Source organism: Panthera onca, chromosome B2 (assembly GCF_046562875.1).
Source record: "Panthera onca isolate mPanOnc1 chromosome B2, mPanOnc1 haplotype 2, whole genome shotgun sequence".
Classification (NCBI taxonomy): domain Eukaryota; kingdom Metazoa; phylum Chordata; class Mammalia; order Carnivora; family Felidae; genus Panthera; species Panthera onca.
This window is the reverse complement of record NC_138343.1, coordinates 63,013,625-63,040,749: the sequence shown is the minus strand read 5'-3', so window position 1 is coordinate 63,040,749 and position 27,125 is coordinate 63,013,625. Positions and strand designations below refer to the sequence as shown.

Genomic DNA, 27,125 nt, shown 5'->3' with positions numbered 1-27,125 from the left:
GGTGTCCAGTCCACCTGCCTACTCCACAGACTTTGAATTTAGTAAGCCTCCATAACTGTCTGAGCCAATTACTTAAAATAACTCTATGTATACACATCCTGTTGATTTTGTTTCTCTGGAGAACCTGACTAATACACATTTCCATTTACATGTACAAACTATTTATTACCTTCAATTAACATTTTATGTTACTGAATATAATACCTATTACTCTCTGATATTTACCCAATCCATTGTTGTTGACTAGAAAAGAAGATATATGAGGAAGTGAGACCTATTTTATCTTTCACTGTGAACTATGGCTTTAAAATAGAGAAAGCTGCATTGTGTAAGTAATCCTGGAAGACTTATACAAGGATATTAATAATTTAATGAACTCATACTCAAGGGGAAAAATGTTCTCGAAACATGTCAGGATGAATTTTCAAGGGAAAGACCTAATTAGCAGTGTCTGAAGCATATGTCATCACATTTAGAAAACAAGAACTAGTCCCTGTGGACAGAATGGTACGTTGGATTTTAAAGCTTTAACTACTCCAGTTAATATGTATGATTAATGAGCAATATGTCAGTTAGCTGGCCTAACTCAAGTGAAAGACCTTACAGGAAAAAAATAAAAGAGGATATTTAAACTAATACCTAGAAATATGCAAATGTAGTTTATAATCTCTTTTATATTACAATCAACCAATAACTTAGAGTCTTTACTGGGAAATAATGTCATAGTTTGCACAGCTTTTAAAATATAGAATCAAAGCTACAAAGATGCCCTATAGTAACAGATGACCAGAGGTTCCAACGACTTTACAAATGAATCCTGAGAAGCTAACAAAAGATAAAAATACCTTAATGTGGGATTATGGTTGAGAAATCAACAGCTGGGGAAACAAAGTAGAAATTTAAGTAGTTATGTCATTATCTTTTACTTATATATAATAAAGTATTTTTATCTGATTATTTAGATAAAATCATCATGAAGAAATCGGAGTTAAGTCCATTCAAAGGACAGAACACATGTAGATGGTGACTATTTGATATCAAGATCTCCAGAGGCAAAGAGAAAAATCCAATCACTTTGTATTTGTGATTCTAAACATAAAATTATGTGGTAATGTTCATAGGTCCAGTTGGATGTTTGCGCTCCTGAAGACAGAACCTTACTTTAAATCCTTCAGAAACATCAATAACTAAAACTGCAAAAGAATTAATGTTGTAAATGATGAAAACTACTGATTTATTTACTACCTTAATGAGAAATGAACTGCTAATGAAAAACACAAAGGAGTGAGAGAATAAACAGATAATCTTATATCAATAGTAAGCATTTATATTTTCATTACTTATTACTTACAGTGCTTCCTATATTACAGATAGCGAGGGAGGCAAACCACAAGAGACTCTTAAATACAGAGAACAAACTAAGGGTGGATGGGGGGGAGAGGGAAAATGGGTGATGGGCATTGATGAAGGCACTTGTTGGGATGAGCACTGGGTGTTGTATGTAAGCCAATCTGACAATAAATTACATTCATAAAAAAATAAAATGTAGAACACAAAAAAATAAAGAGAAAATTAGACACAGATTCTGCCCTTGAGGGGCTTATAATCTAGTATTAGAACATTTCTCTTCTTCCTACTGTATAAGTTTTTTTTCACACACAAAAATAAGGTTGCTTAAAGAGATCCAAGAAAAGAGAATAATTAACCATTATTTTCAAGATTTGGAAGTTGCATAAAATTTGGACATAAATGGCTTCGGATTATAAGAGTAGCAGTATTTCTATTTTGGCATACTTTAAATAAGTAGTGTACTTTTTGTCCATGGTCATATTTTATATTATATAGAAAGGCATATATCAAGGTAAATATAGATTCTAAATCTTATGTATTTATGACAAGAATAATTGATCATTGCCTTAACAACAATAATAGGATGGAAAACAGTAGGCACTGTTTGAGAAGCCAGGGACCTGGTCACTAGTACCTTCCCTTTTATTTATGAGCTAATCTCTCAGCCTTAGCTGCACCCACCTTAAAAAAAAAAGAGTAAAGAGATACCTACCTAAAAACAGTGGGCTGGAAAATATGAACACCTGAGAAGTAGTTACTTCAAGAGAAATATCTAAGTTGGAAAAAAACTGTCTATAATTTTTCATCATTATCGGACTGTAATTCCCTGAAGGCTGTGACAGTACCTGGCATGGAGTAAGTTCTCCATAAATGCCCACCCATTCTTCTGTACAGAAAGTTCCAAGCTTTCCCGGAGAGGTTAAACCCCATGGGGGCATGGAGAAGGTAGTCTAACATATTCAGATGGAGAGGTTGTAAATCAATCACATTCTTAGAAAATATGAAGGAAAAATATATCCCAAAGACTCCTTTTAAAAATCAGTATTGGGGTCAACCTAGTGGTCTAAAATAAAACCTCATACAGAATGTGTTAACACTAGCATGTGAACATGGTTGACTTATGGGTAAGATATGTCCACAGAAATAGTGGTAATAAGCAGTCATCAGACACCTAGTTCTCTTCTCCCCTGAGCATTGGTGAGGATTGGTAGGATTCCTGGCAAGGTTGGAACTGAAGTTTTCAAATGTAAACAACATTTTGCCTAAGGATTTCTAGTTTTGGCCTTAACCTCTAAATGAAATTAATATTGTATCTTGACTTTTTTTATTTGAATAGAGTTGACACATGTTACATTGGTTTCAGGTGTAGAGTATCCTGATGCAACATCTCCATACATTAGGCTATGCTCACTACAATTGTAGCTACCATCAGTCACCATGCAATACTATTACAACCACTGACTATATTCCTGTGCTGTACCTTTTATTCCTATGGCTTATTCATTCCATGAATATTCAGATTTCACAAAGGACAAACTAGGGCCCCTACTCCAATTTAAACTTCACAAAGACCAAACTAGGGCCTGCAGGATTCTGCTCAACAAGGCCCAATAGATTCTACCTCCTCTCCTCTCTCATACCATTCTAGCCTCACCGGTTTCCTGTAGTTCCTTGAAATTTCCACCTCAGGCTCTTGTACTTTCTGCTTCATCCAGATTTCCACAGAGCCTGCTCCTTCACCTCTTTTAGATCTCTGTTCACAGGTCATCTTTGCAACACAGCTTTCTCTGACTTCCTAACAATATTCCCTATCCCCTTCTCCTGTTTTCTTCTTTTGGTTGCATCTATCACCGTTGACCAAAACTTACTTATTTTGTTACTGTCTATCTCTGTAATAGACTTTAAGCTCCATGAGAGCAGAACTTTTTTTTCTATTGCAGCAGTTAGCAATTTTTCCTGTAAAGGGTAAGATAGTAAATATTTTAGTCTGTCACATTACTCAACTCTGTTGTTGTAGAGCAGCCATAGAAAGTATGTAAGGAAATGAGTATATGTTTACAAAAACATATGGTGGGTCAGATTTGGACCAAGGGCCATGGTTTGCTGACTCCCAGTTTATAGTTTTCATTGTTCTATTTTCAATGTCTGCAATTGAACACTAAGTGCTTAATAAATATTTGTTCTTATTTTTGGACTGAGCTAACAAAATGGAATTAATTTTTTGAAAAGATACTAGACAAATAAGGAGCTTGCACTAATGAGAAAAAGAGTGTGATTTCATTCATTACTATACTTTTAGAGATCAAGACCTAAACTGTGGGATTGACTATATCTTGAAAGTTCTTTAGGATCTGGCGATGTTTTAATTGTTATTTCTTTTAATATTGTTGTTGTAGGGAACACAAGATAAAACCTTCATAAGTACTCTGAAATTATTTTACTGAGAATTTTTAAAAAGTAGGTATATAAAAAGAGTAACATAACAAATGATTACTTCCCCCCATAATATAGAATTAACATCTGGTAATATTTTATAATAATTTATTTAAATCTTTTTAAAAATAAACAAAATGTTACAGATTAACATTAAATGGAAGTGCTCTTAGGCTACCTCTAGTCCTGTTTCCCTCACTACTCCCAAGGTGTAACTACTCTCATGAGTCTGATGTTATATTTCTGGTCCATGTATTCTTTAAAATTTGCATACATATGCGCATATATATATATATATATATATATATATAGTGTCATATTTTGAAATTTTAAAAAACTATTTCTGTATGTATCCTTTCACAATATTTTTGTACTCAGTGTTGTTTTTAAGATCTATTTTTGTTGGGAGTATGTGTGTGTTATAGGTGTGTGTGTGTAGATAATATTTCCAAAGGAAAATATTTCCAAAGTAGTAAAATACAGAAGTACAAAAAGTAAAAAATACTATTTATTATATTATAAGATAAAATCTTCACCGTTTTCTTCAGGTTTTGTATATTGGAGTCTAATGTTGCTCAAGTCTTTCACCCAGGAAAAGAACTAATGGCCCAAGGAATTCAGGAATTTAGCACCATTTTATTTTTATCTACTAGAAAAACATTATCCTGTAAAATGTCAATTCAGTTATTAACATATGGTAAGTGTTGTAACAGCATAACCCACTTCCGATATTTCAATGCATGCAGCTAAATTTTAAAACACCTAATTGGGGATCATAAAGGACTTGCAGTTACACAAAACATTAGTAGTCTTTCTAATAACATAATAATGGCAAATATTTTGAAATGGAGTTTAAAATGAAAACCGAGCAAGCTGAAATTCAATCTGGGTCTACTGACCCAAAGTATCAGTCTCTTAGAGCTTTGAAACAGAGTATCTGTGTTCAATACCCTAGATATATGGTGACCTTAAAAAAGCCTTCTGTCATATTTTATAACATCAAGGAATGGAAAGAGAAATAATGAAGAATCCTTATGAAACATCTGCTGTCCATAAAACATTTCAGAAAATACTTTGTCAACCTATGCTATAAATAGTTTAGTCCTGATGTCCTTAATTTTACATGTGTCTGTATGAGAACAAAGAGAAGAACCTCCCGAAATGGTTCTATAATACTATTAGAAGTACAAATGTTTTGGGGGGAGCCAATTACAGTAAAAGTTTATTCATCTAGCACTTCATTAAATGGAAAAAATCTACCAGAGATAGCACTTCCAAGCTCCCATAGGATAGTGCTGACTGACTTTGATAACCCAGGAGATGGGGCCACCAGTTAGCTGGTATGGTACTTTTGTGCTCATAAGAACAAGACCCCCTTCTTCCTGGTGGCTGCAGCCAAACAAGGGGGCACACAGTTGGTTAGTGGGCCACAGGCTGGATTTCAGCCCCCAAACACCTGTTGATTCGTTGAACTTCTTCAGGGCAACTGTGGTAAGTGACAAATCCACGGAAGCCTCTGGGATGCTAAAAGAACTATTAAATCTTTTCCATGGTTTTAATATGAACAGATTTCATTGTGCTCAAATACTTGGAAATTAATGTTATAAGTATGATATCACAGCAGTTATGGAAAAGCTGCCATGTGACAGGCCGGTATCGGCTATGTTCCTCACACGTTTTTCTAATCATCACTTCAGGTTAGGCAGTGTCATTTCCACTGTATAGCTGAAGAAACTGAGTCTCAGAGAGGATGGATAACATTCCCTGGGTCACAGAACCGGGACTTCGCCAGAAGTCTGCATGACTCCAGAACCCATGATCTTTGAGGGTTTGTGTTGCTAAAGTGATGCAGAGGTTGACGTTTTATTAATAAAAAGTTCAAGCAACCAGATTCCCATCAAACGATGAATGGCCCTCCTTCCGCTGGCAGTCTTTGGGTTGCTTTGGCTACCACCACCGAGGCCATTCTGTGGCCAGAGGAACACTTCCCCCCACCAACTAGCACTCATGTGCACAAGTTGTAGGTCAGGGGCGAGAAGGAAAGTTGAAGGTGTTAGTAGGGAAATAATTCAAGACAGCCCCGGACAGAGGCCCGGGCAGAGACAAAGAGGCAGAGAAGCTTTTGTACCAGTATCAGGTACAAAATGAGTATCATCTGATGTCATTCATTTTCCATTACATTGGTTAAACCAGTTTGTTTTTTATTTCTTAAAATTTTTTAATGTTTATTTATTTTTGAGAGGGAGAGAGAGTGAGAGAGTACGGAGGAGGGGCAGATAGAGAGGGAGACACGGAATCTGAAGCAGGCTCCAGGCTCCGAGCTATTAGCACAGAGCCCGATGCGGGGCTCGAACTCACGAACTGGGCTCAGGTCATGATCTCATGGTTTGTGAGTTCAAGCCCGCGTCGGCTCTGTGCTGACCGCTCAGAGCCTGGAGCCTGCTTCGGATTCTGTGTCTCCTCCTCTCTCTGCCCCTCCCCTGCTCATGCTCTGCCGCTGTCTGTCTCTCAATAATAAATAAACATTAAAAAAAAAACATTAAAAGAAAGTTTTATTATGTTCTATTAAGTTGATTTCTGACCTGCTAATGGATCATAACACACAGTTTGAAAAACATGGTGATTATGGAACAGAATTTGGCAATGGACTTCGGTTAGAACCCAGCTCTACCAATTTCTTGCTCAGTGACTCTTTAGCTTGCTCTTTAACTTCTTTAAGCCTCAGTGTCCTTTTCTGAAAAATGTAGATAATAACCATTAACAGAAAAGGATGTTGTAACCAGGATAATATAGGATTACTATGTATATTATTATTTTTTTTAGTCTTTATTTTTTTTATTTTTTTTATATGAAATTGATTGTCAAATTGGTTTCCACACAACACCCAGTGCTCATCCCAAAAGGTGCCCTCCTCAATACCCATCACCCACCCTCCCCTCCCTCCCACCCCCCATCAACCCTCAGTTTGTTCTCAGTTTTTAAGAGTCTCTCATGCTTTGGCTCTCTCCCACTGTAACCTCTTTTTTTTTTTTTTCCTTCCCCTCACCCATGGGTTTCTGTTAAGTTTCTCAGGATCCACATAAGAGTGAAACCATATGGTATCTGTCTTTCTCTGTATGGCTTATTTCACTTAGCATCACACTCTCCAGTTCCATCCACGTTGCTACAAAAGGCCATATTTCATTCTTTCTCATTGCCACGTAGTATTCCATTGTGTATATAAACCACAATTTCTTTGTCCATTCATCAGTTGATGGACATTTAGGCTCTTTCCATAATTTGGCTATTGTTGAGAGTGCTGCTATAAACATTGGGGTACAAGTGACCCTATGCATCAGTACTCCTGTATCCCTTGGATAAATTCCTAGCAGTGCTATTGTATATTATTTTTATTCCTATACTATTGCATATATATTATTAGTGTAACACACCAACAAGTGATGAGATGCCCCCAAATTTTGCAGTTTTGTGAACAAGTCAGGTATAGCCACGCCTGAATTAGGCATATTCACCTTACCTAAAGAAAACCGGCTAGCGTGAACCAAAGCTCAGCTACAAAGTTAGTTATCCTTATAGATCCTTACCTGGATACCTTTAACTGTATCTTTCTTGCCTTTCCAAGCACCTAAATCCAATACATAATTGTTTTTTTGCTGAGCTCTAGGGTGTTTAAACTCTTTGTGTAAAATGGATCCTCATAATCTGACAAAGGTAAGTCAGACTATTGTTCACACTTTACCCATTCATTCCATTTTATCTTTTCCTTCCTAAGGAGAAAACCAAGAATGAGAAAGGAGAGTCCTCCTTCCTCTTAGAATATTTTTTGAGATATTCCATTCAAAAAAATTAACTTCCATTTAGCTCCCCTGCTTGTCTTGACCTGAATATAGATTCCAGAAGAACTAACATAGGTAGCCAGGAATAAAGCAGAGCACACGGTAAAACACGTTAAACTGGCTAAGTGCACATTTCTCTTAATTATTACAAGGGTAAACTATTTTAAGTGCTTAATTAGCAATACCTGAATAAAAGAAATTTTTCTGATGGCGGTAAAGTTTTTGTTACAGTTTTAGCCTAAAGTCAAGGTAACTCACTAAATCAGTACTTCTCTAACTCTATGGTGGAAAATTCCAATTTGTTACAGACTGGTACTTTTATAAAATGTAATAAAACCAAATTACTGGAAAAAAGTGAAATAAGGATATGTTTACTATTGGATTCAATAGACATAAAAATACTTTAATAAATATAATCAAAAAAACTTAACAGAGAAAAAGTAAAAATTATAAAACTGTACACATTGTTCAAAGTGTGTATATATGCTGATAATAATGATTCACTATTATGCTTGGAACTTTTAGTCCTTTGCCATTATAATGAAACAAAAGTTACGAGTGAAATAGTAATTCCCCATACTCAGTGCTTATAAACTCTTTTAGACAAAGGAAACTATTATATCAGTATTTAAAGTTTTAGTATAACAACTTTATACTAAAGCTTGATTCTTGTTTGTTATATTTAACCTAAGTTGAAATGGCAATGCTACTCATAAGGCATAACTTATCTAAAGTGCTTCATTGTTTTGTTTTACTGATATCCAGTATAGAAATCAGTTTAATGGAGGTATGTTAATAAGAATGAAATAAGAGATTCCAAACTGGCTTCAGCAAACTAAGAAGAATATTCTTTACAACTTTTATTAAAAAAAAAATGAAATGATGCTGCTTTTTCAAAATTCAGTTTTAATCTTTCATCAATAGCCAGGTCCAGCAATCTACCCTATAAATTTTGGCTTAGTTTAAATTATTTTTCAATGAAAGAAGTGAATTTGGCATCATGGAATTCTTATATATGAATATTCATTTCTTATACATGAATCTTCTTCTGATGGAAAATAAGATTCAAAACCTTCTATCAAATGTTAAAAATATTTGATGGTAAGTTGCACTGATGTAGAACAGCATCACATTTCTTTAATAATGGTTGTAAAACTATGGGAACATATTGTAACAATCTGTAGAAACTTCACTTGCTCCTCTTCAGTTTTCTTCTGCCATTGGAAAATACACTACATTCTTCCTTTGCATGGAAGTATTGGTATTATTAAAAATACTGAAGGGACGCGTGGGTAGCTCAGTTGGTTGAGCATCAGACTCCTGATTTTGGCCCAGGTCATGATCTCATGGTTTGTGGGTTAGAGCTCCATTCAGGCTCTGAGCTAACAGTGTGGAGCCTGCTTGGGATTCTCTCTCTCTCTGCACTCCTCCCCACTCCCCCATCTCAAAATACATACGTAAACTTAAAAAAATACTGAATATAGGCAAATAAGCAAGTTTCTCAAATGGTCCAAATTACATTTTTTAAAGGTGAGAAGTAACTGGTTTCTTCTTTTTTCTCTTACTGACCCTACCCCACAGTCCATGGTAACCACTATTCTAGTCTGTTTCTATGAATTTAGCTTTTTCAGATTCCACGTATAAGTCATATCATACAGTATTTACCTTTTCTCTGTGGCAACTTATTTCACCTAGCAAAATGCCCTCAAGGTCCATCCATGTTGTCCTAAATAAAGATTTCCTCCTTTCTTGTGGCTGACTAGTATCTCCTTGTATATATACACCACATCTTCTTTATCCATTCATTTGTTGATGGACACTTAAGTTGTTTCTGTATCTTGGCTGTTGTGAATAATGCAACAATGAACATGGCAGTGTAGTAGGTACCTTTTCAATATACTGTCTTCATTTCCTGTGGATATATATGCCCAAAAGTGGGGTTGCTGGCTCAAATGGTAGTTCTATTTTTAATTTTTTGAGGAACCTGTGATGGTTGTATCAATATACATTCCCACAAATAACGCATACGGGTTCACTTTCCTCAGTATCCTCACCAACACTTGTTATCTCTATCTCTCTCTCTTTAAAAAAATGTTTTTAAACATTTATTTATTTTTGCGAAACAGAGAGAGACACAGCATGAGCAGGGTAGCGGGAGAGAGAGAGAGGGAGACACAGAATCTGAAGCAAGCCCCAGGCTCCGAGCTGTCAGCACAGAGCCCAATGCGGGGCTCATACTCACAAACTTAGAGATCATGATCTGAGCCAAAGTCGGATGCTTAACCAACTGAGCCACCCAGGTGCCCCCCCTCTCTCTTTTTTGATGAGAGTCACTTTTAACACGTATGAGGTGATGTCTCATTGTGATTTTGATTTGCATTTCCCTCATAAGTGATATTGAGCCATTGGTTTCTTAACTTGCAGTAACAGTGAGTTGATTCTACAAGTCTAACCTACTTGACAACCTTTTTCTCCTCAATAACCATAACTCACTATGCAAGAATAGTTGTTTTGACCATTTTCCACACTATCTCAAAATTTAAAAAAAATCTCAAATTTAACATATTAATCTTTATAAGTTAACAGTTTTTACCATGTCGTTAGGCCTATTGTTTTGTTTAGCTGATATTTATTTGTTGGCAAGATTTTCCTGATGAACGAAGCAATGTGTCGGTTTACATTCTACTGCAAGCTCCCTAATCAGGATAACCACTCTGGAATACTCCTCATCACTGCATCTGTGTTGTCAAAACAAACTCCTGTACAAAAATTGAACTCTAGACCATATTTGTTGACAATGTCATCCTTCATTATTTTTCTACAGCTCAGAAGTAGTCATACTCGTTGACAAATAAGCTGAAGAAAAAGATTCTTCCTTGTATCCCCATCATCTACAATTATACATATACCAAAAGAACTGCCACGTATTATGTATGCATTTGTCAGGATGTAGTAAAAATATTTTGCTGTTTTTATTTGTTCTTTGAATTGATATTAGCTAGTTAAAAAAACAACAACATGTCAAGCCATGTAATCCTTGACATATTCACTCAATATTTCCAAGCAAATGTCTTTGATGTCATCTTTCACTGATGCCTCAGCAATTGTATGTTTTTGTCTCAGCAATCTAAAGTACTACTTTAGAAGACATCTTCAAGGCACTAATGTTTGAATATCAAGTACTGAGCATTTGCTTCACTTGGCTTTTTATATCAAAGTTCATTCTTTCCAAATTCTTTTGCTTTTGAACTTATTAATGTTTTATGTGTAAATGTTGCTACATTTTGATGATTTCATTGCTTCATTAGACAGTTCATCTCTGCAAATAACATGCTATGCTTAAAACTTCACCATCAATGAACTGAACTCAATATATGAATGATCATATTTCCTAGTAAGACTAATATCAATTCTTTTGATCTTTATTTCTTTGCAATCACTTTCATGGTCACCAGTTAGTTTATTTCTGATGAAAAGATGTGTCAAAAACTCCCGTGAAGCTTGTTTTGCCATTAGTTGGTTGGGGTTAAAAATAAACAATACAAATTTTACTTCCCTAACTTGACTAAAACTTAAAATAATTAAAAATAATAATCTATAAAAATAAATGATTACATTTTCTCAGATTTTTTTGTGGATTACAGTTTACAAACTAACCTCAAAATGTCACATGTTTTGCTGAGGCCCTATTGTTTATGACTTATAGGCAGTTAGCACCCTTGTGACTCCATGTGCTTCAACAACTCACATCTAGCCTACTGGATGAGTCCAATAATCACTGGAATACACAGCAATATTAAATTGCGGGGCGCCTGGGTGGCGCAGTCGGTTAAGCGTCCGACTTCAGCCAGGTCACGATCTCACGGTCCGTGAGTTCGAGCCCCGCGTCGGGCTCTGAGCCCCGCGTCAGGCGCTGGGCTGATGGCTCGGAGCCTGGAGCCTGTTTCCGATTCTGTGTCTCCCTCTCTCTCTCTGCCCCTCCCCCGTTCATGCTCTGTCTCTCTCTGTCCCAAAAATAAATTAAAAAAAAAAAATAAATAAATAAATTGCTATAAAAGTTTCTGAACATGTATTTTCAATTTCTGTACTTATCATGGTCCAGGATCACCTTGTCTGAGTACCAGACTTGAATAGCATTGTATTACACAGCACCTGTGGTTTATTAACTCCTATCTCTTTTATGGGACAATCCTCTCAATTCTTCTATTTCCTTTTAAATTCTTTTGACTAGGTGAAAAGTGGTCTAGGCTTTAAAAGAAAGGAAATACAGGGCCGCCTGGGTGGCTCAGTTGGTTAAGCATCCAACTCTTGGTTTCAGCTCAGGTCATGATCTCATGGTTTGTGAGTTCGAGTCTTGCATTGGGCTCCGTGCTGACAGTGTGGAGCCTGCTAGGGATTCTCTCCCTTCCTCTTCCTGCCCCTCCTCTGCTCGTTCTCTCTCTATCTCTCTCAAAAAATGAATAAAAAAATTAAAAAAAAAAAGAAAGAAAGCAAATATAGGGGCACCTGGGTGGCTCAGTCGGTTGGACGTCAGCTCAGGTCATGATCTCATGGTTTGTGAGATCGAGTCCTGCATCAGGGATTCTCTCCCTTCCTCTCTCTGCCCCCACCCCCCTCCCGCTCTCTCTATCTCTCTCTCTCTCAAAAAAAAAAAAAAAAAAAAAAGAAAAAGAAAATAAAAAGCAAATGTGGGGTTAGTTTTTAGGAAAATGCAGATAGGCCTGTCTATTTTCTCTGATCTTGTCCCTTTCTCCTCTTTCTCCATCATGTAGTTCTCCCATGTAGGGATGTAGGCACTTTGTCTGATGGCAGTCTTGTTTCATTGGCTGACATTTCCCCACCTAATTAATCATCTGTCTTAGTGTTCGTTTAGCTCATTCCAATGTTTCCAGAAAGTGACAATGCTGACATTTTTGTAACAGAATCAAAATGGGGTTAAATAAAACAATTAATTCTAAGTCATAGAATATTTTCTAAGAGTGTCCTAATTTGATATTTCAAGGTAAGTCTATAAGACTTTCAAAATCTGAACAGGAAGAGTAGTTAAGATTTGAGAAAGTTTCATAGATTTGTTTATCTTTGTAATCCTGTTATTGTTAGAAAATGTGTCTAATTGTTAGAGATAATGTGACAGAAAAAGAAAGTAAATAGTTTGTTTTTAAGAAAACCCATTATAAGTAATTAGTCTTGAAGTTAAAAAGCAAGATATATAGGAGTATAGAGGTGGAGCATGAGGGAGATCTTTAGGATTGTTGTTAAGTCTTACATATAAAAGATTAAAAATGAAAGTGTCATCCCATGTGGGGTGTGGGGAATTTACCTATTTCATTCATTGCTTTAGTTTTTCTCATATGAGAAATTATCTAATGAAAGTATATTAGACACTCTCAAGCCATGCAATTTTGATAAAACAAAAAAGGGACTAGTGCACCATTCTCAACATTAAATTAGAAGCATAACTCCTTTTGAATTAGTAATTTTTATGCCATCTCCGTTTTACTTTGAAAGGGTTTTATCTCTATGGCAACAACTGCAAAGAAATACATCATATTCATTTCCATCAGCTCCCATTGAAAATTATTTTAAGCCCATAGTAAGTTAGCAGTATAGTACACAAAAATTTATAACCATAGACCCAAGGATTTATTGATAAAAAGAGGCAGTACTACTTACATAGTAAATCAGTCCCTTGACATTTCCTAGCTTGGGAATTATACTTAATTAGCATGTTTCAGAAATTTTATATCATTTGAGAAAAAAATAAATGACACTTTATAGAATGTGTACAGAGATATAAAAAGTGAAAAATTGCCAAAAGAAATAAAAATAAGAACAATTTAATTTTGGCAACATTTTACTCTGATATCATTTCCATTATACCAATAAAGCAAAATCTTCTAAGAAGTTAGAATTGTATTCTAGCAAAATGGATTTCTAAAACAAAGTAAATGAATTCAGACAAATGGCTGATAACAGAAGCTCTTGTAAGATACCGTGGGTAATTTACAAAGGAAAGAAAACACAGATAGAAAGGTTAAATGAAATGCCTATACTTCACCAGATGCTTAAGAATCTAGCAAAATTCTGAAATTACAATAATAGATCTTTTCTTCTCCAATGCCCCGCCTCCCTTCCACCTTTTCAGTTTGGCTTCCTCTATTTCTATATTTCTAGCTGCTTTTACTTGAGTGAGTTGGGCCTGCTGTCCATGAAGGAAAAAAGTAGTTATAATGTTACTTGCCTGAAAACGATGAACAATCTTGAGACCAATGCCACTTATGTTTTATTAAGTCATATCTATGCTGAAAAATTCTTTCTGTATGAGATAAACATGCATAGTGCCTTGACTCCTACTCTGTCCCCGAAGAGAGCATCCATGCCCCTCCTGTCTTCCAATGTGTCCTCAACGTAGAGGTGCTTACTCATGTTCACACTTGGGTCTTGTCTTTTATTTATTATTGTTTCATGTTGCTTGCAACTTCAATTTCTCCCTATTTGTTGATTTCCTTGCCTCATTTTGTAAGTGTACTCAATTAGAAAATAAAATGAAACAAAATGACAACAAAAAGCTTCTCCTTGACCTCTCCAGATGTGATCTTAAGCCATCCCTCTTTATACCTCAGCTTCTGAAAAGAATAGTCGATAATTTCCTTTCTCAATAACTACTATACTTTCAAGACCCATAAAATTTCATATCTGCTTCTGCACAGCACAGCTACTCTCAAAACCAGCCTTGTTCCAGATCACCAAAGGCTTTTCCTCAGACCCCATCCTCCCTAATGTCTCTGAAACATTTCTAATCAGTTGGCTATCCCCTTCCTTTCAAAACTGTTCTCTTATTCCATTTCTCTATACAGTTGACCCTTGAACAACTCAGGGGTTAGGGGTGCTGACCCCTGCACAGTTGAAATCTGTGTATCTTTTGACTCCCCCCAAAACTTAACTACTAATAGCCTACTATTGACCAAAAGGCTTACTTATAACAATAGTCGATTAACACATATTTTATATGTTTTATATACTATATTCTTATAATAAAACCAGAGAAAAGAAAATATCATTAAGAAAATCATAAGGAAGAAAAAATACATTCACAGGACCGTATTTATCAAAAATCAATGTGATTAAGTGGACCTGCACAGTTCAAACCCATGTTGTTCAAGGGTCAAATGTACTTTTAACTTTCTCATTCACCTCCACTCACCCCTATATATAAATTTACCTTAATTTCAAGGTTCTGTCCTCAGTTCTTTTCTTTCTACAGTCTCTCCCTTGGCCATCCTATCTAGCCTGGTGGCTTCAATTATCACCTATAAACCGATGACTTCTTAACAGAAAACTCCGTCTTCTTCCTTATGATCTCAATCCAGGTTTTAAGGAGCTGGTACATTTCCATTTGCAGATCCTTTTGGCTACTCTAATGCTGTAGGCTTGACACTGACTCATCTCCAAAAGAATGTTTTCCTCTAGTATTTTCTACTTTGGTTAATGGCACTATCACCATTTCAGATTTGATACTTTAGTCACCACTTTTGATACTTAATTCTATTGCCTTGTCTCTGCTCATTCTGTTTCTTTGATATCTGTCCCATCTGGTCATTTCACATTATTTTTATAAGCATCACCTGAGTTTAGCCTTTTATTACTTATTGATTAGACTAAAAAAATAGTTCTATCACTTGCTCCAATATAAAACACACACATTCACACTCTCTATCTGTCTCTCTCTCATGGTGAGGTTATTATTAATCAGCATTTTCATCATGTCTTCCCTTCTCTTCAAAAACCATGAAGGGCCCTGCACTGGTAATGTTAAGGATGATGTTTATTCCACCTCTGGTACAGATGTAGGTGGTGGCAGAGTTGGTGCCCAGCTACCACGGATGCTGGCTGCTAATGGCTTCAGTCTGTGTTCTTCTCCAGAGGTTTGCCTTAGTCTACAGGAACTGCCTTGCCTGTAGGTACCTCAGAAGTTTCTTCCCCTCTCCCCACCTAGTATGGTCGGTGGGTATCCAAGCCTCACCCCATACTCCAATGTAGGGATAAATTCTCTGGGCTCCAGGATACCTGGCGGGGTCTGGCTAAGAGTAGACTTCTGAAATCACATTTTTGCCTGTGGTCTTCTTCCTTTTTCCGCTTCCCTCACTCTTACAGGTCTCTTCTGAAAATCAGTTACACAAGAACTCCATCTTAGATTCTCCTTTTAGGGAAACCTGACTGAAGTCAACTTCCATGGTACCTCACATAAAACAGGCACTCAAATGTTTCTTGAGTAAATAAAATAGGCTTTCAGATTTCTCAGAGAGGTTTTCGTTCAAAATGCAGTTGCTTCTCTCAAAATAGGCATTCTCATTATTTTCTTCCTTTTCTAACTTTTTGCTAATTAGCTCTTGTCTTTTCCTCTCAGTGTACAGATTTTGGTTAGGCTGTATTTATAAGACCTTCAAATTCTCTTAAAGATAAACTATAAACATGATCGAATAAGTACACAATTGAAGTGTTTAATTTAAATTTAAACATGATTTAAATGCATGCTATTAAAGTGTTTTTTGAAAAGGTGTGGAACATTGTATAAAACACATGGCCAATGGAGAGTGTGCAGTGACAGGCTTCAGTATGGCAGAAAGTATGGCACTGTTTTCTTCGATGGTATTTTGCTCTTTTCATGATATTTTCTGGGGTTAATGCTCCTTTTTTTTAAGTTTTTAAAAATGTGTTTATTTTGCGAATGAGAGAGAGGGAGTGAGTACGTGCAGGGGAGGGGCAGAAAGACAGACAGAGAGAATCCTAAGCAGGCTCCACACTGTCAACGCAGAGCCTGACGCAGGGTTCAATCCCACAAATTGTGAGATCATGACCTGAGCTGAAATCAAGAGTCAGACACATAACTGACCGAGCTACCCAGGCGCCCTGGAGTTAATGTTCTTAAGTGGCATTATTAATGAATATAATATTATTATTATTGAATGCATATAAATGGTGTGTGTTTATATTACTGAATTTTATGTGCATATGAGGCATTAAATGTACTTTTAGATATTCTTTTTCGTGGTACCTTAATATCTCTGACATTGAAAATACTAAAAACGCTCCTTGCTAGTGTTCAGGTGTGCATAGTTTAGTTATTTTTGAATCACAAATGACAAATAACAACATAGTGGTCACAGCATATGTTGTGTACTGTTAAGAATTTTAAAAGTACAATAAAAACACAGATATATGCATGTCACATGCATGTATGTGATTCGCTGAACAAGTTAAAAATGTCAAATAGATGTCAAATGTATCTATAACTATTCATGAAAAAAATATCCAAGTACAAGTTTACTGGTTTTTAAGGAAAATTAGGAAAAGTCAGTTCTAAGTTATTTCTAGAAAATTCAAGAACTACTCTGAATACTGTTATGCCAGATATTTAGAAATAAGAGTACTGTACCATTTGCTTATATTCCATAAAAGAGAAATTTCCAACTTTCTTAGAATTGTTGCATCACATTTATTTTGCAATGTCTCTACTGCTCCCCTGAAAAGTGAAACATAACATACTGAGAAAACTAAAGTGCTATAAAATTAAGCTTGGTTTCAGAATCTGTGCTATCACCTAAGGTAACTCAAAATAGTATTTTGAGTTTTACAAAGTTGAGGTCTTGTATTGTTTATTATAAACATAATGCTGGCTTTCTAAGTCATTAGGCCATAAAAATGTTTCATGTTCCAAGTGTTTTGCCTTTCTGAAACTTGTATGTTTATATTTTCCAAATTGATTAATAACTTGTGATTAATTCTTGGTCTTGGCAGTTGCCTTCATATATATTCACTGCATGCCAAATGGATAAATAACTCTGTACTTGACATTCCCAGTGGTAAATGTACCAAATAGCTACTAACACATTCAGTGTGATGTTCTGAACAATACTGATGCAGGAATATTAGCATACTGTCACTTTGGAGGAAAGTGCCTTCTCCTTTTCCATTCTCTTTAAGTGTTTCTATGACTAAGTAGTTAATATTTATAAGATTCTTTCATAGAACACCTGTCACTAGATTGCATTCAAAGTGCTCCTGACTTAATCTCAGAACATACCTGAGGGCTAAATTGTGATGAAACAGATAAATTTAGATTAGAATCTTGAACGATTTGCCGGAAGTCACAAGTTAATCCAGTCCCACAGCTGGAAACAGAACAGCTCTGTTCCCCAGATCCCCACTGAGCAGCCAGTGCTTGTTCCCAGCTGTTGGTGCAGGATAAACAGGGCACGGGCACAAAATGTGTACTCTTTACAATGTGTGGAGACCAGAGAAGGACCAGCTTACTTCTCTACAGTTGTCCCTTATAATGTGTGGCCTTAATGAGAAAAATACATGGCTTTGGTCAAATTCTCAATATTCTCCATTTTAAAGACATGGAAATCCGGGTTTTGGATTGGAACAACAAAACAGACAGTAAGGGCTTCTTATTATACGGAATAAAGAGATTAATGGCCTGAAGTCTTGAAGAATTATTGAATGTTTCTGGACATCAGTTTCATTATCTCGTGGACTGGAATAACACCATTGTTCCCTTTCAGCTCTAAAATCTGACAACTGGATGTCCCTGAAATGGCCCCCAGGCCCATACACTGAAGCAGCTCCCTGTCTCTATGGGCCTCAGGGAGATGTGTCTCCAGTTTAAAGGAGGCCCCATAAGTTGTCAGGCTACTTACGCAGCAGAGACCAGTTCTTGGGTGTATTCACATAAATAAATAAGCCATTCAGAATCAGCACTCTGTTTACAAAATATGAAACATTTCTCTTTATTAATCCAAATAACAGCTGATAAAGCTATTCTGTTACAATACAAATGGTGTCATTTGGCCCTTTATTTAAATGAATAAGGACCTCAGCTTGCTGTGGTTTAGCGACCTATATGAGTATTATTGGAATTAAACCGTTGGTTACAATCTCTTTTTCTTGTTATAGCTGTCCCAGAGCACTTTGTGAAATCTTCTGCTTCAAGTGCACTGTAGAGACTCATTAATTAGAGTGAAGTTTACCACAATGGACCATTGTCCATTACTGTCATTAACTAGCTGTGATACTGATCTAAGGGGTGGCCTGTTCTCATAATGTCTGGGCTACATCTCATACTATGTCTTTTTTCACCTGTTTCTAATAAGACTGAGCTAGAAGTCTCCCAAAGTCTTGTTTCTTTATCCTTCCCACTAGTCAGAGTGTGAGGCAAAAGTAGAGGAGTCCTGTCTGTGCTACACAACTACTTCTTTGTAAGCATTTGTTTGACATTAACATATGTTAGCCTCTTTCTCTTCTTCCTGCCTTACTGCATTGCTTCAGCAACTACATTTGACGCAGTTTTGGTGGACACCAAACCAAACTGGAGTAAGCAAGAATATCTGAGTGGCACAACACCGGGAGAAAATTGTGAAGTACAAATTTTCAGATAAAACAGACCAATGTCATTCCTTGAACTTCTTTCTCAAAGTTCTCTGAAATTCTGATTCTGTATCTTGAGGAGCTTCTAACGGACAATATTAGAAAATCTCACAAGCACTAAATCATACCTTATTATATGATCAGTTGATGAAGTTACATGCTATTGGGACTTCATCAGTCAGGACAAGCAGAGGAAATTAATATGCAAAGTAATAAATGATACACTTTTGCTACTAGAAATGTATCATATAATAAAGGTAAGAAGACTACTATGCTAGTATATTCTATACTGATTTCCCACTTAATCTCTGAAATAGGTATAAAATGATGAAAGCATATAGATGACTTATATTTTCCTATTTATACACACATATAACATATAACACTCAAAGCACATAAAAAAGAACTGAATAAAGTCAGATTATAAATGTACAAAATCTGTACATAAGATATATAAAGATACAGATATTTATAATGTTTGAATGCTTTATATTCCTAGTAGAAATGGTACTTCTGACCAAAAGAATATAAATGAAAGCAAACCATCATACGATTTTTATATGGTAGAATTTGTATTATAGTATATTTTTTTCTCTCTAGGTGGCTATTTTAACTCAGTTAAGAGTTTTCTCAATTATATAATATTGACCTCCTATAAATATTAATTTTAATAGCCTTATAGGTAAATAGGGGATAACTAGATAATTCTAAATGGTAAGTGAGTTTCTAGAAAGACAACAAATAACGACACACAGAGTAGTATCAGGTACTGAAACAATGGTGATGGTTCCCAAAGTCTGCTCTGGAGCTCTGCAAATAGAAACACAGGGATAGGGTTGCCTGAGAGGCTCGGTTGGTTAAGTGTCTGACTTGATTTTGGCTCAGGTCACGATCTCATGGTCAATTAACATGGTTTGTGAGCATGTCATGAGTTCAAGCCCTGAGTCGGGCTCTGTGTTGACAGCCTTGTTGGGATTCACTCTCTCTCTCTCCCCACCTCCCCTGCTAGCATTCTCTGTCTCTTTCTCTCTCAAAATAAATAAATAAAGAAATTTAAAATATAAGAAATGCAAGGATAAATGTAAATTTGATCATTTTTATCCTCTAAGTTTCATATTTGGTTTTGTACATCCGAGTAAGATGTTGGGGAAAAGTTGCATAGCCCTTGGAACCCCTAGGTATACAATTTCCCAGTTACGCATCTAAAAATGTCATATAGGATCTAAAATGGTATTTCTTGGAAACTCTCAAGGTAATCCTTAAGAAGATATCCTTAAGAAATTTCACAGGAAGTAAATGGAAAAAGATGTCATTTGTATAGCCAGGAAGTTTAAAACATGTGCAACAAACATGAAACATTAGTTGTAGAATGCAGAACCTCTAAGATGTTATTTACAATATGTATATTTACATATTTATAAATGGATCCAAGCCAAAAAAGGTGATTTTCCCCCCTATATTTATGTTCTACCTAGGACCAGAATTAAAACAATTATTTAAAAAAAAGTTGACTTTTTCCTTATAGCAATTCAAATTCTTGGTACAAGGAAACCAGCAATAGCATTAGTGAGTGAGCAGAATTATGGATATACTCATTGTATATTTTAAAGGTCAGTGTCAGTTTCAATACATAGAGATAAGAAGATAATCTTATATTTCTCTCTCATCTTCATGTGCAACTAAATTACTTTCTGAAGCTGAAAATTCATCATTATTCATTCTTTTCTCTATAAGGCTCCTCCCTAAAATTCAAGCCCATGTAAAATAATTTAATCTCAACTACAGACTATTGTTAGTGGTTTCTACCAGGCCCTGAACTCACGTCATTGGAACTATGAGGTAATTCTATGGCTCTGAAATTAGCACTGTGGAATAAGCTACCCTAAAAAAAAATTTTTTTTTTACCATAAAATTTCGTTCAGGCTCAAAATTAGAACCCAGCAATAAAAAATGAAAGAGTGAGGTGTCATCTTGGTCCAACCAAACAACCTCTATTTGGGGCAGCAACTAGCTGACTCACCAACAAAATGTTTTTTTCAGAGACCTAGAGTGATTTCTTTAAAAAAGTCCATGGTAGTTTCATGCCAACCATGAGATGACTATTCAGACATGCACTTAATGTGATTAAAATGGAAAAATCCAAGGTTACATTAAAACAGTAATTTTTTATGTTTTGGGAGGTGCTATTAAGAATATTAGGAAATTCTGTAGGAATCTACATCTTAGAGGGAATTTTTATAAATGTGAGTTCTTTTGAGATATATCATGTGAACTTCTATAAACATGCTTAGTTGTCTGAAATACTCTTTCACTGAGATACTTTTCTGGGCTTCCATTCAGTTCTTGTCTTTATCTCTCTATCGGATTCCCTATTGGTGCCTCTCCTTCCTCAAAATTCACCCCCTTTTACACCTTTCTTGCAATTTTTATTTCTAACGCTCTCTCAATTATTCAACTGAAACTTCTCTCTCAGCTGGCACCAATTCCAGCCACCTCTTCTTTTATCCAACATCTTTCCTCTGACTTTGTTCCAAATTTTAATCCTATTCAAACTTCCATGCATTCTGAAATGCTCTTCTGTTGACTTTTTGGCCCTGCAGTATCCTGGTACCCTATCCTGGCCCTTCTCTGACCTCACCAGGGCTGAACATCCTCTTGGCCTCCATGCTGTTCTCCCTTACTTCTCTCTGACATACTGTCATCTTAAGTTTAGGGTCAATGCTAAGCATTAGTTGAATTTTTAAAATTGTGTTAATCTATAAAGGATGTGAGACTTAAAAATGTGGCAGCCAAATTTTTTACTTCTAAGACTTCATAAAGATTACAAAGTAAAAAATAGATATACAATGACATATGACAGATTCAAAGAAGAACCTCAGGAGGTTAAGAAAAAAAAATTATAAATCTCAGATATATATTGCCACCAAACATTGCTGAGGTTAAGAGAAGCTTTTAAGTACAAGAAGCATCCTGCGACTATATTTTATTAAATGAACACTTCATAATCTAAGATTTAGCAGCTTAAAGGACAGTGAAAAGATTAAAATGAATTAATAAACATTTGACACAGAATTTTGGTGTGGTACTTGGAGAGAAACTAATGTTCTTATTGTGCTTACAGAAAACTGTACACAAAGGGTTAAAGAGAAAAAGAAAAGGAATTTATCAATCAGAATCTGTATGGTTTAATAAAAAGAATAATAGTAATATTAACATGTTTCAATGATGTTTGATATTTTTCAAAGTATGTGACATCTATATTTGAAACTAACCATAACTGTGAGATATTGGTAAAGTAGAAGCTATTAGCTATTTAACCATTGAGGAAAACCAACAAGTCAATTATTTGTTTAAAATTAAATGTTCTACTTTCATTAAAGACATTTATGCCCAAAAGTAAAGTGTATAAGACTGGCCACATATTTTATATGCCATTGCAATTAACTTAATGACAGCCAATTCCTTCCTGGTCAAACACCCATAAGCAAAATGTAAGAGTTTTGTTGACAATGCATCATCAAAAAATAAATTTAAATTCATAGATTTTTCTGTTGTTTTCTATTGCAAGCATCAGTGAAGTGGGAAAATGGTCTCTGTTTGTAGAACATGTGTATGTAAGTATGTGTGTATGCATACACACACATACACATACAAGTACATTAGTATCTCTAAAAGAGCTGAGTGCTACCTAACTCTTGAGCAGAGAAGAAATGGTAGCACTAAGATGGACCTAACTGCAAATATGTAAGAATGGTCATTTCTTTAATTTGCTTCCATTTTAAGTAGCTTCAAAGCAGCGTAAGTTGTGGAGTGTATTTGGAAATAATAATTTGTAAATGTGGATAATGCCAATATCTGTTCCAGCTATTTTCCTCAATAAATACGGCACTTGTGAAAGGCAGCAGTAATAATGACAAGCCATGCCTAACGGTATCCATAAAATTCTATTACATTCTTCAGTTTCTGACACGTTACTCTTGATAGAAGATAAAAGAAAAGTAATATTAAGTTATTGGGATTATACATATTTATAAATGGAGTAAATTTGCATAAGGTAGTGATTGAACTTTATAATTTGAATATGTTCCTCCATAATTATCACAAAGAATACATAAGTTTAATTTATTCTTTAACACACCTTCCTCTGAAATGCAAGCTTTGATAGGGTACAATTTTAATTTGAAGCATTATTATTTTTTAAAAGCCTCATTTGAATATTTTTTTTTCATTTCAGCAAGTATCTGACAAAGGCTCTCATAATTATCTTACAAGCCAAATTAAGAATTGTGGGTGGGAAAGAGGTAGAGTTGAATGTATTTGTACATGATTTAATTATCATGCCACAAGAACATCAATGATAATCAAGATGGCAGCCATTGCTGGTGTTATGTGAACTTGTCAGCTTCTGTTCTGTTCAGGATTTATTAAAGATTTGCATGAAGACTTAGAGGATAGGTTTATCAAATTTTAAGGTGATATAAAGCTGGGAGCTATTTCACTGGAAAGAAAACTAATAGAATGACATTCGAGACCAAAATTCAGAAGATAAAATGTAATAAGGACAAAGATCAATTCCTACTCTGCAAGTCAAAAAGGCAACTGAACAACAACAGGATGGATGAAAATCTGACTTGGCAGAAGTTTTCATTAAAATAAAAGAGAAGGAACATCAAACTGACCACATGTTTGTATAAATCAAAAGTGTGATATCACTGTCCAATTAAAAATTTGTTAAGAAGATGGATCTCATGTCAAATGTACTTACCATGCACACAGACAACTCTGCCATGGGAAGAATAATTCAAACATAATGCCTTAGACCTCACCTCACCCATCTAGCTCCATAATTTCCATCTTAAACAATCTACAGAGTATACATTTTTGGGTATTGAAGCTAAATCTGCTTATTATTTTTCTACTTTATTGACTTACAGTTGGAAAAATTATATATAGTTAAGGCATACAACTTGATGATCTAATCTACATTGTGAACTATTCGCCACAATTAAGCTAATTAACATATCCATCACCTCACAGATAATTACCCTTTTTTTTTCTTGTGGTGAAAACACGTAAGATCTACCCTTTTAGCAAATTTCAAGTATACAATATTAATTATAGTCTCTTTGCTGTACATTAGATCTCTAGAAGTTATTTATCTTGCATAACTAAAGCTATACACTTTGGCCAACATCTCCCCTAGCTCCCTCATCCTAGCCTCTGGTAACCACCATTCTACCTCTGTTTATATGAATCTGACATTTTTGGATTTAGACATATAAGTGAGAACATGCAGTATTTGTCTTTCTGTATATCCGGCTTAACTCACTTAGCATAATGTCCTCCATATTCACCCATGTTATTACAAATGACAGGATTTCCTCCTTTTTAAAGACTGAATAATATTCCATTATGTGCACGTGTGTGTGTGTGTGTGTGTGTGTGTGTGTGTGATCACATTTTCTTTATCCATTCACCTGTCAACACATGTTTAAGTTGTTTGCATATCATGGGAGTGCAAATATTTCCTTGAATTGCTGGTTTCATTTCCTTTGGATAGATACCCAGAAGTGTAATTGCTGGGTCATAAGGTAGTTCTATTTTTAATTTTAAGAAACCTCCATGCTCTTTTCTACGGTGGCTGTCCCAATTTACATTCCTACCAACAGTGCGCTAGGGTTCCCTTTTCTCTGCATCCGTACCAACACTTCTTATCTCTTGTGTTTCTGATAATAGCCATTCTAACAGGTGTGAGGTGATAGCTCATTATGGTTTTGATTTGCATTCCCTGATTATTAGCGATATTTGGCAACTTTTAATGTACATGTTGGCCATTTGTATGTCTTATTTTGAGAAATGTCTAAGTCAGGTTCTTTGCCCATTTTTAAATTGTGTTACTAGAGGTTTGCTGTTGAGGTGCTTGAGTTCCTATATTTTCTGGATATTAACTAGGGGGGTATAATTTATCACTCAGTTTCCAAGAAAGGAGAGAGGTTAGAAGGAAAATGTCCCCTGGATACTGAACATAGAAAATAACTCAGAAACATGGTCCTAGATGCAGTTAGACATCTTGGCCATTATGTGAGAAAACAGAAAAAGAAGCTTAAAAATTAACTTCACAAGGTCATTTCATTTAGCCCTCTGCTCCCAGTGGTTTAAACGCTTAAGGCAGACTCAAAAGCCCAGATCTAGAGAAATAATTTTTTATTTTTCTCCCTAGGACTACTTAAAACTTTCATCAGGTGGATTAATGAACTCCTGAATAGAGAGGGGCTGGAGATCCGAAGGGGAAACTATAATTGTATATACAGGTGTTGGGAGTAGAACTCAAGTATGCTACTTTATAAATCATTTTTAAATATCAGCATAATTCCACTTATTAGCCATGTATCCTATCTGAGTTGTTTAAAACCTTAGTTTCTCTATAAGGATGATAGTATTTTATACTTCCTAGAGCTATTGTGAGAAATAAATAATGAAATAATAAGATGAAGCATTTAGCACATTATAGGTAACCCATAAATCTTAGCCATTACTCACAAAAGTTTTCCTTTTCTTTTCTTAGCCATCAAAATTTACTAATAAGCCTTTTTGTGTTTACTAAACTAGCCATTGGGCATAAAATCTAGACACAGAATTTTTTAATTTTGATTTTTTCCCAAATCAAATCTTAATTGTCCCACCAAAAAATATAAAAAACAAAAACAAAGGAACAAAGCCACTCTAGTAGAAGGAGTTAGTTTAAAAAAAATACACAGAAGCATCGTCTCAATCTTAAACTCCAGTAGAAGTATATGGTCTATAGTACCGGGCATACTTGCCACATTTTGCTCTGCCCTAAATAAGACCACACAAGTTCAGTCCCATTCCTGATATATCCAGAAAGTCCATGAGTATTTTCTGGGAATTACTATCAGTGTGTTAGGAGTTAGGAATCCACATAAAAGAAAGAGTTAAGAGAAATGGGATGTTATTGACCTGATAAAAGCTAAACCTTGGTAAAATATACCACTGGTTCCCAAATATTTGAAGGACTCTAATACTTGAGGCAAATGACTTATTTGCCAGAGGGCAGACTGGAAATAACAAATAAAAAATGACTAAAAAAGAGATTTGGGGTTAATATGCTGGGACAGTAAAAGAGAACATGGGATTTAGAATCAAAAGCCCCCAAATCCAGTCCTGGTTCTACTTTTTATTAGCTCTTTGACTTTAGGCAAGTCACCTAAACTCTCTGAGTCATACAGTCCTCATAAATAAGGTAACAAAGTTAATAATAATTGTATGAACAGCACACATAAAATGTTTTGAGACTTTAAAATGATTTGAAAATAGTAATAACAATAAGCCATAAGAATGGGGTATCCCACTGCTGAAAATATTCAACTGAGGCTGACCCATTATCACTGCAGAGGGTCCCTTTACTGGAGGAAGATAAGACTATTTCAAGTACAATTTATTCGCTTACTACACATTTTATCTCAAAGGCAGTAAACAGTAATGAAAGAAGAATTACAATGCATCACTAATGTCAATAATTTAAGTCGGCTAAAGACTGTAGTTAATATCCACAATCCTCACAGAATTCATGAACAGGCTGGAACTCCACAAAGATACTCATCAACTTAACTCTGCAAACATCAGCTTAACTCAAAACTCCAAAGTATGACCAACGTGTCCTAGATCAAATTACGGTTAATTCATTTCACCTAAACTATGTCTCTACATTTGTGCTGCCAATCTTAAAAATATATAGAACTTTCTGGATTGTAAAGGCTCTGTCAAAATCTCAAATTTCAGCCTTTGGATAGTTAATACTCTTCTTAGGCCCATCTGCTTGCTATATTTTGGGTTTATTTTTATTAATGTTCGGAAATAAGTGAGCCCTGAGACAGTAATGGCTGCCAGTTGTTCCAAGTTTACTTACCCTCTGACCTTCTTTTCCAGGTGGACCTTGTGGGCCTTGTATCCCCAGGGAACCCTGGTGTGGGGTGGGGGTGAAGAACACATGTTAATAGACGGTTTCAAGTACAGTTGCCTCACAAAGCATGCTGTGAAAATTAATACCTACTTTAT

General features: G+C 35.5%; 1 protein-coding gene across 2 annotated transcripts in view; it reads right to left on the bottom strand.

The window, feature by feature from the left end:
* COL19A1 (collagen type XIX alpha 1 chain) overlaps positions 1-27,125 on the bottom strand; it is a 346,955-nt gene that overhangs the window by 125,328 nt on the left and 194,502 nt on the right. For both annotated transcript variants that reach the window (XM_060615861.3, XM_060615862.3), the window contains exon 16: positions 26,977-27,030. In XM_060615861.3, the coding sequence (XP_060471844.2) occupies positions 26,977-27,030 (54 nt within the window). The remainder of the gene's footprint in view (positions 1-26,976; positions 27,031-27,125) is intronic.